At 42.7% G+C, this 15,687-nt stretch overlaps 1 protein-coding gene across 1 annotated transcript in view; it reads left to right on the top strand.

The window, feature by feature from the left end:
• Nucleotides 1–15,687, top strand: part of LOC124551224 (CARD- and ANK-domain containing inflammasome adapter protein-like) — a 66,527-nt gene that overhangs the window by 12,608 nt on the left and 38,232 nt on the right. Inside the window, exon 2 of the mRNA XM_047126216.1 lies at nucleotides 3,445–3,596. Coding sequence (XP_046982172.1) covers nucleotides 3,509–3,596 — 88 coding nt within the window. The 5' untranslated portion in view covers nucleotides 3,445–3,508. The remainder of the gene's footprint in view (nucleotides 1–3,444; nucleotides 3,597–15,687) is intronic.

Raw genomic sequence — 15,687 nt, 5'->3', positions numbered from 1 at the left:
ATAAAAGAAAGGTTCAGGAGTGGAATTAAAATACAAGGTGAAAGGATATCAATGATACGATTCGCTGATGACATTGCTATCCTGAGTGAAAGTGGAGAAGAATTAAATGATCTGCTGAACGGAATGTACAGCGTAATGAGTACACAGTATGGTTTGAGAGTAAATCGGAGAAAGACGAAGGTAATGAGAAGTAGTAGAAATGAGAACAGCGAGAAACTTAACATGAGGATTGATGGTCACGAAGTCAATGAAGTTAAGGAATTCTGCTACCTAGGCAGTAAAATAACCAATGACGGACGGAGCAAGGAGGACATCAAAAGTAGACTCGCTATGGCAAAAAAGGCATTTCTGGCCAAGAGAAGTCTACTAATATCAAATACCGGCCTTAATTTGAGGAAGAAATTTCTGAGGATGTACGTCTGGAGTACAGAATTGTATGGTAGTGAAACATGGACTGTGGGAAAACCGGAACAGAAGAGAATCGAAGCATTTGAGATGTGGTGCTATAGACGAATGTTGAAAATTAGGTGGACTGATAAGGTAAGGAACGAGGAGGTTCTACGCAGAATCGGAGAGGAATATGTGGAAAACACTGATAAGGAGAAGGGACAGGATGATAGGACATCTGCTAAGACATGAGGGAATGACTTCCACGGTACGAGAGGGAGCTGTAGAGGGCAAAAACTGTAGAGGAAGACAGAGATTGGAATACGTCAAGCAAATAATTGAGGACGTAGGTTGCAAGTGCTACTCTGAGAAGAAGAGCTTAGCACGGGAAAGGAATTCGTGGCGGGCCGCATCAAACCAGTCAGTAGACCGATGACAAAAAAAAAAAAAAAAAAAAAAAAAAAAAAAAAAATAACTGCTCAAAATCGCTCATTGAGGCAAACAGTTGTAGCAAAACTGTCTACGTCCATTGCTGCTTCGCTTCTCACAATTGCAAATTTAAATTTCAAATAACTGCTCAAAATCACTCACTGAGGCTGCGTTGAGAGTATTTGTAATCCTGCTGAAAGCGACGATGTGAGGCTGAGCTCAGTTGAATTACGCCAAGTTCGACGCTTCGCACACGGGAAGCGCTGCTGTCACTCGCGGCCCAGACACTGTCTGCAGGATTACCGCGCTTCAGCTCCCCGGAATGACTCGCCGCCAGGAGACACCCCTGCCGAAACCCGAACGACGGGAAACACGGAAAGCGGAGAGGACGACGGTGTGCGGCTGTCGCTGCCCTCCGTCACGTCTCACACCGCTGCGTCCCAGTTTGATCCGAGAGAAACACTCAGAATTAGAGCTTTCCTCAAGTATGCATCACATTACAATAACTTTACATTCGTCACTGTCATTTTGTGGCCTCTCTAGACGTGAACTACACAATACTACGTAAGGTATGAACGAGAATCTTGCTCACATTCGGTTTTTAGCACACAGAAAGTACGCTAAGTAAAGTTGTTGTTGTTGTTGTTGTGGTTTTCAGACCAGAGACTGGTTTGATGCCGCTCTCCATGCTACTCTATCCTATGTAAACTTCTTCATCCCCAAGTACCTACTGCAGCCTGCATGTTTCTAATTCTGCTTAGTGTATTCATCCCTTTGTCTCCCGGCCGGCCGGTGTGGCCAAGCGGTTCTAGGCGCTTCAGTTTGGAACCGCGCAACTGCTACGGTCGCTGGTTCGAATCCTGCCTCGGGCATGGATGTGTGCGATGTCCTTAGGTTAGTTAGGTTTACGTAGTTCTAGGGAACTGATGACCTCAGATGTTAAGTCCCATAGTGATCAGAGCCATTTGAACCATTTGAATCTTGGTTTCCCTCTACCATTTTTACCCTCCACGCTGCCCTCCAGTACTAAATTGGTGATCCCTTGATGCCTCAGAAAATGTCTTACCAACCGATCCCTACTTCTATCAAGTTGTGCCGCAAATTCCTCTTCTCCCCAATTCTATTCAATACCTCCTCATTAGGTACGTGACCTACCCATCTAATTTTCGGCATTCTTCTGTAGCACCACATTTCGAAAGCTTCTATTCTCTTCTTGTCTAAACTGTTTCACTTCCACACATGGCTACACTCCCTACAAATACTTTCAGGAAAGACTTCCTGACGCTTACCGTAAATCTATACTCGAAGTAGCAAATTTCTCTTCTCCAGACAGGCTTTCCTTGCCATTGCCAGTCTACACTTATATCCTCTCTACTTCGACGATCATCAGTTCTGTTGCTCCCCAAGTAGCAAAACTCATCTTCTACTTCAAGTGTCTCATTTTCTAATCTAATTCTCTCAGCATCACCTGATTTAATTCGACTACATTCTATTATCCTCGTTTTGCTTTTGCCGATGTTCATCTTATATCCTCTTTCCAAGACACTGTCCATTCCGTTCAACTTCCCCTTCCAGGTCCTTTTATGTCTCTGATAGAATCAAAATGTCATCGGCAAACCTCAAAGTTTTTATTTCTTCTCCATGGAATTTAATTCCTACTCCAAATTTTTCTTTTGTTCCCTTTGCTTCTTGCTCAATATACAATATACAAATAAAGTCATACGAATACATGTGGCAAGCTTAGAAAGAGCATCCCTCCGCCCTCCACTCATTTGTGCTTTTAGATTTCACATAGCGTGTAGCATTTGATTTTTATTTAGCAATTTTAGCAATCCCCATTTGCATAAACAATGAACTAATGATTAAATACAATTAAACTTTCAATATTCGTCATCTGGAATAGCTAGTAACTGAACTGGATAACTCATACTGCCTTTCTATTACATTCAGCCGTGGCAAATTCAGAATAATGACACATTTCCCCTACGATACTGTTATAAAATCGGCTGTACTTTAAGATTAACTAATAGAAAAGAAATGTGACTTCTATAATTTTTAGTGACACTCTCAGCTTTCATGTGATAGCCCATATTCTATGGCAGTTAAAACAGTAGCCATTAATTTTCTATTGCCTGTCACAATATCCATAATCACAAATATTGGTAACTCTTCTCATATTTATTGCAAAAGAAGTTCGTATCGTCGACACAATTTCCGTCGTGTCTTTGTTTCTGTTTCTGTGTATTTAGAGGGCGGCAACAGTCGTACTAGAATCAGCTCTCTGTAGCTGCCAGTATATGCCTCAGGCCGTAGTTTCCCCCACCACTTTGCGCTGTTCTTGCCTGCTCAAGGCTCGCTGCTGCTTTAAGTAAAGCACACCAGCATCCCCTCATCAGCTCGTAATTTCATTTAAGACAATTTCATTCGATGTCATTTCCTTTCCGAAATACTTGAGGTAAACGGCTTAGCTGAGGCAGAAACTATGTATTGGGTAGAACGAAGTGAAAATTCATTTTTGAAACAGATATTATCCACTATAGCTTGATAGATTAATTTACACTAGCCACTTTCCTTTATAGCTTGTTGAAATAAAATCTCATGTAATTGTATTTGTTTATAAAAATACAGGATACCCAACAGCGTGCACGTGCCGAACACATTTCGACGGAGAAGACGCTTTTTCTCCTCCATCATGTCTTGCAGAAGCGCTAGTTGGCTCATCTGCGTCTTTATGGTAGTAGCCATAGCAGCTGACTACAGTGGCTTGAAGTCCACGACAGGTAAAAAATTTACTTTTTTCAATTGATACACACTGAAGCGCCAAAGAAACTGCTATACGTATGCGTATTCAAATACACAGATATGTAAACGGACAGAATACGGCACTGCGACCGGCAAATGTCTGGTGCAGATGTTAGATCGGCTACTGCTGCTATGATGGCAAGATTTAGGTGAGTTTGAACGTCACGTTACAGACGGCGCATAAGCGATGGGGCACAGCATCTCCGAGGTAGTGATGACTTGGGAATTTTCCCGTACGACCATTTAGAGAGCGTACAGTGAATATCAGGAATGCAGTAAAGCTTCAAATCTCCGACATCGATGCGCCAGGCAAAAGATCCTATAAGAACGGGACCAACGACGACTGAAGAAAACCGTTCAAAGTGACAAAAGTGCAACTCTTTCACAAATTGCTGCAGTTTTCAATGCTGCACCACCAACAAGTGCCAGCGTGCGAACCATTCAACTACACATCGTCGATATGGTCTTTCGGAGCCGAAGGCCCACTCGTGTACCCTTGATGACTGCACGACACAAAGCCTTGCGCCTCGCCTGGGCCCTTCAACACCGACATTGGACTGTTGATGACTGGAAACATGTTGACTAGTCGGACAAGTCTCGTTTCAAATTATATCGAGTGGATGGACGTGCACGGGAATGCAGACAACCTTATGAGTCCATGGATCCTGCATGTCTGCAGGGGTCTGTTCAAGCTTTTGGAGGCTCTGCAACGCTGTAGAGCGTGTGCAGTTGGAGTGATTGGGACCCCTGATACGTCTAGATGCGACTCTGACAAGTGACACGTACGTAAGCATCCTGTCTCATCATTTGCATCCATTCATTTCCATTGTGCATTCCTATGGATTTGGGCAATTCCAGCAGCACAATGTGGCACCCTAGACGTCCTGAATTGCTACAGAGTGGCTCCAGAAACGCACTTCTGAGTTTAAACACTTCCGCTGCTTCCAAACTCCCCATACATGAACATTTTGGGCATATGTGGGATGCCTTGTGACGCGCTGTTCGAAAGAGATCTCCAATCCCTCGTACTCTTACGGATTTATGGACACCCCTGCGGGATTCATAGTGTCAGTTCCCTCCAGCACTACTTCCGACGTTAGTGGAGTCTAGATGCGATTGTGACAAGTAACACGTACGTAAGATTCTTGCTTCAGAACTCTGCGTTCTCACAGGGGCTATCTACAATATTAGTAGCAGTTTCTTTGGCTCTTCAGTATATATCCCGGTATGATAATGATTAACAGATTTATAGTAAATGAAGCTCAGCTTGGATTCAGGACAAATGCAGGAACCCGCGAGGCAATACTGACCCTACAGCTTCTCATAGTAGATACGTTAAGGAAACGCGAACATATGTTTAAAGCATTTGTATAGTCAGAGGAAGCTTTTGACAATGTTGACTGAATGCTCTCTTTGAAATTCTAAAGGGGGCAGGGGTAAAATACAGGCTGCGAAAGGCTATTTAAAATTTGTACAGAAACCAGATAGCAGTTATAATATTCGAGAGGCACGAAAAGGAAGCAGTGGTGGTGAAGCGACTGAGACAGGGTTGTAACCTATCACTGATGTTATGCAACCTGTATGTTGACCAAGCAGTAAAGGAAACAAAAGAAAAATCTGGAGTAGGACTTAAAATCCATGGAGAAGAAGTAAAAACTTTGAGGTTTTCCGATGGCATTGTAATCAGATGAACGGAATGTACAGTGCCTTCAGAGAAGGATATAAGATGAACATCAACAAAAGCATAACGAGGATAATGGAATGTAGTCGTATTAAGTCAAGTGATGCTGAGGGAATTAGATTAGGAAACGAGACACTTCAAGCAGAAGATGGATTTTGCTATGTAGGAAGAAAAATAACTCATGATAATTAAGCTACGAAGGATAAAAAATGCAGACTGGCAATGGCAAGAAAAGCGTTTCTGAAGAACAGGCATTTGTTAACATCGAGTATAAATTTAAGTGTCAGGAAGTCCTTTCTGAAAGTATTTTGAAAGGAGTGTAGCAATCTATGGAAGTGAAACATGGACAATAAATGGTTTAGACAACAAGAGAACGAAGCTTTTGAAATGTGGTGCTACAGAAGAATGCTGTAGATTAGACGGGTAGATCACATAACTGATGAGGAGGTACTGCATAGAGCTGGGGATAAGAGAAATTTGTGGCACAACTTGACTACAAGAAGGGATCGGTTAAAAGGATACATTCTGAGGCATCACCAGTTTGGTACCAGTGGAAAGCAAGGGGCCGGGGGGGAGGCGGGTAAAAATCATAGAGGGAGACCAATAGGTGACTACTACAGTAAGCATATTCTGAAGGATGTAGGTTGCAGTAGTTACTCGAAGCTGAATAGACTTGCACAGGATAGAGTATCATGGAGAGCTGCATCAAACCAGTCTTTGGACTGAAGACCACAACAACGACAGCAGTAAGTGATATAATACAGGTCCAATATTTTCTCATTGAGATTTATGTGAATTTCTTTTTTAGGATCAGATCATGCGGTCACAGTCAATAGTTTAAGAATCGACAATCCTGAGAAGTATTTACTCTCCATTTTTCTTAGAGACATTTTATGGTTCAAGATATTCATTTGATGCTGACTTATCTCATTAGGTTAGTCTTACCTCTTGATTTAACGACTTCTTTGCCTACAGTCTAATCACATTCTAAATGTGAACGAACTGTAGAACATCATTCACTTTCAGTATATCACTGCTTTTGATTCTGTACACTACACTACCTGGGATGACATTTACTTACTCGTTGTATACAATTTCCATAGATCATTACAGCGAACTCGTCACTGAGAATTACGTGTACAACCGATGTCAGTATAGAACGTCAGCAAACAATAACACTGAAGACGCTACTGTCTTACGAACGCAGTGCTAACATTCATGCATTGCGAACTCTTCCAACATTACGGTTGCACATGTATAACCTATGCAGTGACCCCATAATAAGCACCTTAAGTACACAATAATTACATAGCCAAATTGAAAATACATAGCTGATAACGGCAATAATTTATTTTGGACTGTTGTTGTTGTTGTGGTCTTCAGTCCTGAGACTGGTTTGATGCAGCTCTCCATGCTACTCTATCCTGTGCAAGCTTCTTCATCTCTCAGTACCTACCGCAACCTACATCCTTCTGAATCTGCTTAGTGTAGTCATATCTTGGTCTCCCTCTACGATTTTTACCCTCCACGCTGCACTCCAATACTAAATTGGTGATACCTTGATGCCTCAGAAATTGCCCTACCAACCGAGCCCTTCTTTTAGTCAAGTTGTGCCACAAACTCCTCTTCTTCCCAATTCTATTCAATACCTCCTCATTAGTTATGTGATCTACCCATCTAATCTTCAACATTCTGCTGTAGCACCACATTTCGAAAGCTTCTATTCTCTTCTTGTCCAAACTATTTATCGTCCATGTTTCACTTCCATACATGGCTACACTCCATACAAATACTTTCAGTCGCGACTTCCTGGCACTTAAATCTACACTCGATGTTAACAAATTTCTCTTCTTCAGAAATGCTTTCCTTGCCATTGCCAGTCAATCCTCTCTACTTCGACCGTCATCATTTATTTTGCTCCCCAAATGGCAGAACTCCTTTACTATTTTAAGCGTCTCATTTCCTAATCTAATTCCCTCAGCATCACCCGACTTATTCGACTACATTCCATTATCCTAGTTTTGCTTTTGTTGATGTTCATCTTATATCCTTCTTTCAAGACACCGTTCATTCCGTTCAACTGCTCTTCCAAGTCCAGTGCTGTCTCTGACATAATTGCAATGTCATCGGCGTACCTCAAAGTTTTTATTTCTTCTCCATGGGTTTTAATACCTACTCCGAATTTTCCTTTTGTTTCTTTTACTGCTTGCTCAATATTCAAATTGAACAACATTGGGGAGAGGCTACAACCCTGTCCCACTCCCTTCCCAACCACTGCTTCCCTCTCATGCCCCTCGACTCTTATAACTGCCATCTTGTTTCTGTACAAATTGTAAATAGCTTTTCGCTCACGGTATTTTACCCCTGCCACCTTCAGAATTTGAAAGAGAGTATTCCAGTCAACATTGCCAAAAGCTTTCTCTAAGTCTACAAATGCTAGATACGTAGTTTTGCCTTTCCTTAAATCTCTTCTAAGATATGTCGTAGGGTCAGTATTGCCTCACGCGTTCCAATATTTCTACGGAATCCAAACTGATCTTCCCCGAGGTCGGCTTCTACCAGTTTTTCCATTCGTCTGTAAGGAATTCGCATTAGTATTTTGCAGCTGTGACTTATTAAACTGATAGTTTGGTAATTTTCACATCTGTCAACACCTGCTTTCTTTGGGATTGGAATTATTATATTCTTCAAGTCTGAGGGTATTTCGCCAGTCTCATATATTTTGCTCACCAGATGGTAGAGTTTTGTCAGGACTGGCTCTCCCAAGAATGTCAGTAGTTCTAATGGAATGTTGTCTACTCCCGGGGTCTTGTTCCGACTTAGGTTTTTCAGTGCTCTGTCAAACTCTTCATGCAGTATCATATCTCCCATTTCATCTTCATGTACATCCTCTTCCATTTCCATAATATTGCCCTGAAGTACATCGCCCTTGTATAGACACTCTATATACTCCTTCCACCTTTCTGCTTTCCCTTCTTTGCTTAGAACTGGGTTTCCATCTGAGCTCTTGATATTCATGCAATTGGTTCTCTTTTTCTCCAAAGGTCTCTTTAATTTTTCTGTAGGCAATATCTATCTTACCCCTAGTGAGATAAGCCTCTACATCCTTACATTTGTCCTCTAGCCATCCCTGCTTAGCCATTTTGCACTTCCTGCTTCATTTACTGCATTTTTATATTTTCTCCTTTCATCAATTAAATTCAATATATCTTCTGTTACCCAAGGATTTCTACTAGCCCTCGTCTTTTTACCTACTTGATCCTCTTTTGCCTTCACTACTTCATCCCTCAAAGCTACCCATACTCCTTCTACTGTACTTCTTTCACCCATTCCTGTCAATTGTTCCCTTATGCTCTCCCTGAAACTCTCTACAACCCCTGGTTCTTTCAGTTTATCCAGGTCCCATCTCCTCAAATTCACACCTATTTGCAGTTTCTTCAGTTTTAATCTACAATTCATAACCAATACATTGTGGTCAGAGTCCACATCTGCCCCTGGAAATGTCTTACAATTTAAAACCTGGTTCCTAAATCTCTGTCTTAATATTATATAATCTATCTGATACCTTCTAGTATCTCCAGGCTTCTTCCATATATACAACCTTCTTTCATGATTCTTGAACCAAGTGTTAGCTATGATTAAAAGTTATGCTCTGTGCAAAATTCTACCAGGCGGCTTCCTCTTTCATTTCTTACCTCCAATCCATATTCACTTACTACGTTTTCTTCTCTCCCTTTTCCTATTATCGAATTCCAGTCACCCACGACTATTAAATTTTCGTCTCCCTTCACTATCTGAATAATTTCTTTTATCTCATACATTTCATCAATTTCTTTGTCATCTGCAGAGCTAGTTGGCATATAAACTTGTACTACTGTAGTTGGCGTGGGCTTTATCTTGCCCACAATAATGCGTTCATTATGCTGTTTGTAGTACCTTACACGCACTCCTATTTTTTTTATTCATTATTAAACCTACTCCTGCATTACCCCTATTTGATTTTGCATATATGACCTTGTATTCACCTGACCAAAAGTCTTGTTCCTCCTGCCACCGAACTCTGCTAATTCCCACTATATCTAACTTTAACCTATCCATTTCCCTTTTTAAATTTTCTAACCTACCTGTCCGATTAAGCGATCTGACATTCCATGCTCAGATCCATAGAATGCCTGTTTTCTTTCTCCTGATGACGACGTCCTCTTGAGTAGTCCCCGCCCGGATATCCGAATGGGGGACTATTTTACCTCCGGAATATTTTACCCAAGAGGACGCCACCATCATTTAACCATACAGTAAAGCTGGATGCCCTCGGGAAAAATTACGGCTGTAGTTTCCCCTTGCTTTCAGGGGTTCGCAGTACCAGCACAACAAGGCCGTTTTGGTTAGTGTTACAAGATCATATCAGTCAATCATCCAGACTGTTGCCATTGCAACTACTGTAAAGGCCGCTACCCCGCTTCAGGAACCAGACGTTTGTCTGGCCTCTCAACAGATACCCCTCCGCTGTGGTTGCAACTGCAGTACGGCTATATGTATGGCTGAGGCACGCAAGCCTCCCCACCAACGGCAAGGTCTATGGTTCATGGGGGGGAGGGGGTGGGGTATTTTGCACTCGTGTTTACAAATTCACGAATGGAGTACAAGAAGCTATCATACAGGAAGAGTTGCATTTAGGTAATGCCTTCTCTGTTTCTGACACATTTGAGTCCAGTCGGTACAGAATTGTGGTACCATTACATCTAAAGTCTTCATTCGCCAGCGGCAGATTTTCGTGTCTGTAGTATGTGCCGTTACTGTGGCTCACGTGGACTTTTATTTCATATACATCAGAGTTCGTGACAACAATCCTGATAAATTGTGAAACAATGTGAAGAATTCTCAACTGTTAACAGAATCTTTCGTCGATTCTTGGTAGAACTACATTATAATAAATGAAAAGCACCATTTTGCTTTTGTTTATCTGTTCTTTTATAGAACAAAAGCAAACTGCTGCTTTTCATTTATTAATTCTCAACTGTCTACACGATTCGCAACAAGAGGTCCTTGGACTTATTTTACAAATTATTCTACTCACTATTTCCTACATAATGAAGATTATTTGAAAAAGAAAAGTTTTTCCTTAAAAATTATTTAAACACCGCACAGTGGAATGCACACTTTATGACTCCCTGATCACTAACGATATAAAATCAACGAAAAACCAAAATCCATCAGCTATCTTGTTCAGAATGTGAAGTATGATTTGTTTCCTGTTTTGTTTTTAACCTGATGAAGTTTTTGCGATGACCTTACCGTACGTAAGTTGTGGTGTCACCGCCAGACACCACACTTGCTAGGTGGTAGCCTTTAAATCGGCCGCGGTCCGTTAGTATACGTCGGACCCGCGTGTCGCCACTATCAGTGATTGCAGACCGAGCGCCGCCACACGGCAGGTGTAGAGAGACTTCCTAGCACTCGCCCCCAGTTGTACAGCCGACTTTGCTAGCGATGGTTCACTGACAAATTACGCTCTCATTTGCCGAGACGATAGTTAGCATAGCCTTCAGCTACGTCATTTGCTACGACCTAGCAAGGCGCTATTTACCAGTTACTATTGATGCTGTAAAACATGTACCGTCAAGAGCGATGTTCACCTATTATGGATTAAAGTTAAGTATTCTACCAGATTCCTCCTTTTTTCTGAAGTCTAAACTCCTTTAACTGTTCCAGACCTCACGCCAGCCTGCATGCGCTTAAACGCGTCCCTTTCGGCTTCCTGTCATAGTGGATTGGCTGTCTTGCCAGTCCACAACATAAGTTCTTCTAGATTTTTCTTGCCAGGGAGAAACTGAATGTCGTTGATGTGACTTATGTTGGTTGAAAGGGAACTTACAGTTAACATGATGGAAAACAGGGAAAGGAAGTTACTGGTGTACGCATCTGACACATTTTCAATCACTATATTGGTCTCATCTATAAGGAAATAATTGAATTCACAGTTTCATAACGTTGCTGTGAGCGGGTTGCTATCAGAAATTGGAAACAAAAGGGAAGACACGACGGAACACAAAAATACATAACTCCCTTGTCTGATGCCACATAGCGTCGGTTTCAGCGAGACGAGATGTCAGAAGTGTAGCTGATGAGCCACTGACGCTATAGTGTTGAGCGTTTGCTAGTAGCAGTTCGTGACCAACACAGAGCGCCAGTCAAATCACACCATGTACCTACTGCCAACCAATCTCTGGTCAGGCTCTCTGAGGTATCATTCACAGCTGTAAAGACGAACATCCTTAGGAAAGCCAAACTGTCTTTTTCATTAATTATTACTAAACATTCTTCTCGTATGAATTAGTCATTCGATTAATTTTGAAAAGATATTAAGAACCGAGACGAGTCGGTAATCGGAGGGCCACATAGGTGTTGTGCTTTTCGTGTGGTCGTCTTGCGAAACCCGAGAGGTACTCAGGAGTAACACTGCGTTTATTGTCTCAGCGAGGTTCAAACGCTGATTATGATGTGTCGGGATATCACTTCTTCGCGCATTGATTGTTGCTGATGTTTCTGTTAAACTTCAGCCTACTCTTCATGATTACTAAATTGTGGTCTGAGTCCATCTGCTCCTGACTATGCCTTACAGGCCAATAACTGATTCGAAATTACTGCCCCACAGTGACGTAATCCGGCTGGTGTCTGCCCGTGCCTCCAGGGCCTCCCCCAGTATACATGTCTGTCATCTGTACTTACAGTTACTGATTGAATTTTATTGCAGAACTCAGTTGGTCATACCTCTGCTCTCATTTCTGCCAACAAACCCGTATCCTTGTGTAAGTCTGTCTCTCGTTCCTTCATATACTCGTAGTATTTCGCTCTAATCCCGCTCTGTTACAAATGTTGCATGGTCCTTCAGACACGCAGTTACCCGTTCAGTATCCTCTTAGACTCTCTCCACGTCTTCATCTTCTGCCAGTGATGTCGACACGCATAGCTGAACTATCGTTGTTAGCGTCCCCAGATCACTGTCGACTCTGATGAAAGTCCTGTCTCTCAACTGCTCACAGGAGCTCACTCTCTGCCCAAACTTCTTGTTTGTAGTGAGTCCTGCTACAGCTATACCACTTTCTATTGCAGTTGACGTATCCTACATTCATCTGAGCAGAAATCTTTCCTTTTCTATTGTCCTTTACTGAGCCCCGCTATAGCTACGAAGGTTGTTCAATAAGTAATGCCCCACATTTTTTTTAAAAAAGCTATTAATAAACATAGACCAACGCCCTTGTTGGTTCTTCACATTTGATGTTTGTTCTGTGCGCCGGTGAAATTTCGCACCGTTGTGGCAGGTGGCAGAGCCGTACTACAGCGTCAAAGTGGCGTCTACATACGACTCACGTTACATGCAGCGTGGTCTAAGGCGCTGCAGTCATGGACGGCTGGTCCCGGCGGAGGTTCGAATCCTCCCTCGGGTATGGGTGTGTGTGTTTGTCCTTAGGATAATTTAGGTTAAGTAGTGTGTAAGCTTAGGGACTGATGACCTTAGTAGTTGAGTCCCATAAGATTTCACACACATTTTACATGCAGCGTGCTGTTATTGAATTCTTGTGTATAGGAAAATAAAACCATAGTGAACATCCAAAAACATTTGTGTGCAGTATATGACGATGCTGCAGTTGATAGGAGTACAGTTGCCGCCCAGTATTCATACTGCGCGGTTTCACGCATTGCGCGGCCCCTCCCGCAGAAGGTTCAAGTCCGCCCTCGGGAGTGGGTGTATGTGTTGTTCTTAGCATAAATTAGTTTAAGTTAGTTTCAGTAGTGTGTAAGTCTAGGAATAGATGAGCTCAGCAGGAATTCACATACATTTGAACATCTTGAGTACAGTTGGGCGACAGGTAAAGAAAGTTACAGTCTCAGGAAATGAAGAAACAGATCAGCCACGCTCGGGACGTCCTGTCACAGCTACTGCTCCAGACATGCTGAATCGTGCGGATGCCATTATTCGTGCCAACCGGCGCATCTCAACTCGACAATTTCCTCTACAGTTGTCGGCCATCATTGGAAGTGCGTCTGAAATGATCGAGACTCTCGGATATTCAAAGAGGTGCTCACGATGGGTTCCACGAATGCTCACAGCGGACTACAAGATTCACAGAAAGGCCATTTAATCTGCATTGGTGGAGCGTTTTGAGACCGACAGAGAAGCTTTTCTGTCACGGATCGTTTCGGGGGACGAAAGCTGGGTGCACCACTTTGCACCAGAAACAAGAAGGTAGTTGATGAGTGGCATCATCTTCATTCACCACAAAAGAAGAAAATTCAAGACAACCCCCTCTGCCAAAAAAGTCATGGTGACATTGTGATGACATTCTCGTGCATGTGATGCCAAGAGGGTCAACCATCAATTCAGAGGCATACGTGAGGACTCTGAATCAACTCAAGAACAGTTTCGGACGTATTCGATCGGACAAGAACCCATCAGAAATCTTGCTCAAACACGATAATGCACTCCCACACACAAGTCTGAGAACCTGGGAACACATCGCCAAATTGGGTTGGACATCACTGCCTCATCCACGCTGCAGTCCAGTCCTGCCATCCTTGGACTTCCATGTTCGCGCCGCTTAAAGATTCTGTACGGGGAATACACTTTGAAGATTCGAGTGTGTCAGTCACGCAGTAAAACATGGCTACGCCTACAGGACAAGAGCTTTTACCACCAGGGAATACATGTTCTTCCACAAAATTGACGTACAGCCATAAAACGTGATGTAGTCTACGTAGAAAAATAGGAAATGGACGAAACATATTGGTGTATATTGTCACCAAATTCTGACTCTTACCAATAAATGTGTTCTCAGAAAAATGTGGTTCATTATTTATTGAACGACCCTTGTAGATCGCGCCCTTGCATTTCCCTTTTCAGATTTTCTAGCTTCACTACCGCATTAACATTTCTTACATTCTACGCTCCGGCGAATAACCATTTCGTTGAGTATGGTACTCGATGTTTTTCTCATTGTCACCGTGTGATTGGCAGTCCACTACCAGAGAAAGGTATGGAGAACTAATCTGATATCTTTTCCCAATGGAAAGTTCATCACCATGACATATGTGTGACTTACACGTTACGTGACTTTAATGCAGTGGTTACCACTGCCTCCTGCATCCGCATGCCGTTACTCTTTGGCGGCTGGGTACGGGTTTGACGAACCTGGCACCGCTGAGCTACTGCCGCCACTACTCCCCTGCAGTCCTGGGCCCTGCTCTGGGATGTTGAGGTTCACAGTAGATGGCGATCGTACCTCAGCTGTCTGAATCTGTAGGACGACACAGTCCTCTGTTACAACCACGTGCTACCAGTTCTGCAGCATGCGGACCGCTTCAGCGTAGACAGTGTTCCCTTTCTATAAAGAGGTGACTAATATTTTGCCGGGTGAGCTTACAAATATAATAAAGTCAAATGGAACAGTACGTGTGACGTTATACGCGTATTTTTGATCATGGTAGCACAAATCAAGAATCTCACTTCGCTGAGGCAAAGTATTTGAAAGATCTCCAGATATTATTACTAATAGTTACTAATTAACAGAGATAGGTTACGGTCAAAAAAATACGTTTCGTCCATGCCAACGATTAGACGTCGATCGCGTGTTTCCAGTTGAACTCTGACTGATAAAAAGTGCTACCCTTCCAACAAAATATCGCCACAGCTGGTTCGAAATGTCTACGGCTTCTATACATTAGTATTAGCGCTTATCGATAAGGACACTGTCGTACTGTCTTTGGAGCGACCGCTAGTATTTCCGGGTTGTCGTGTTTGGCGCGTTCCGTCGGGACGGAGCAGCAGTGCGGTCCGGACAGCCATGTCCTGCCCACCGTTGCTGACACGTGACCTGAGTGGGGACGACCTCGGTTGGTCGTTCGGTCGGTCGTCTGAGCGGACGACGTGTATTTGGTCGCCGACCGCTTCTGGGTTCCCTATGTGTATCGACTTGTGATTCGCCCTTGTTGTTCCACAGTGACTGTTTTAGTATTCTTCGAGTTCTTCAACTTTTGTAGTCCTGTCTTCCTCAGTTGCGTGTAATGTTACGGTATATTGATAATTTTTACTTATGGACCGTCTGACAGCAACTGAGTAAAACACAATTTTAGTGCCATACGCGTATCGCCTTTATTTTCTGCAAGGCATCATCAGTGGCCTGGAATATGTACATATGTTAGCTATTTAATTTACATTTTTGTCACTGTGCCTATAGGTTATAAACAGTTCTGGTGGCTGGTATTTCCTATTAAGTAGTAATTTTTTGAACTGTACTTACAGGCTGCGTGGACAATTTCTTACATATTACGCTCCTGTTGCATTTTTGGTGTTGTTCTTCTTCTTATGAACGCCAATTTGCAGTTTTTTC

Source organism: Schistocerca americana, chromosome 9, assembly GCF_021461395.2.
Source record: "Schistocerca americana isolate TAMUIC-IGC-003095 chromosome 9, iqSchAmer2.1, whole genome shotgun sequence".
Taxonomy (NCBI): domain Eukaryota; kingdom Metazoa; phylum Arthropoda; class Insecta; order Orthoptera; family Acrididae; genus Schistocerca; species Schistocerca americana.
Note: the sequence above shows the minus strand (reverse complement) of the source record. Positions and strands in the feature narration are given on the sequence as shown.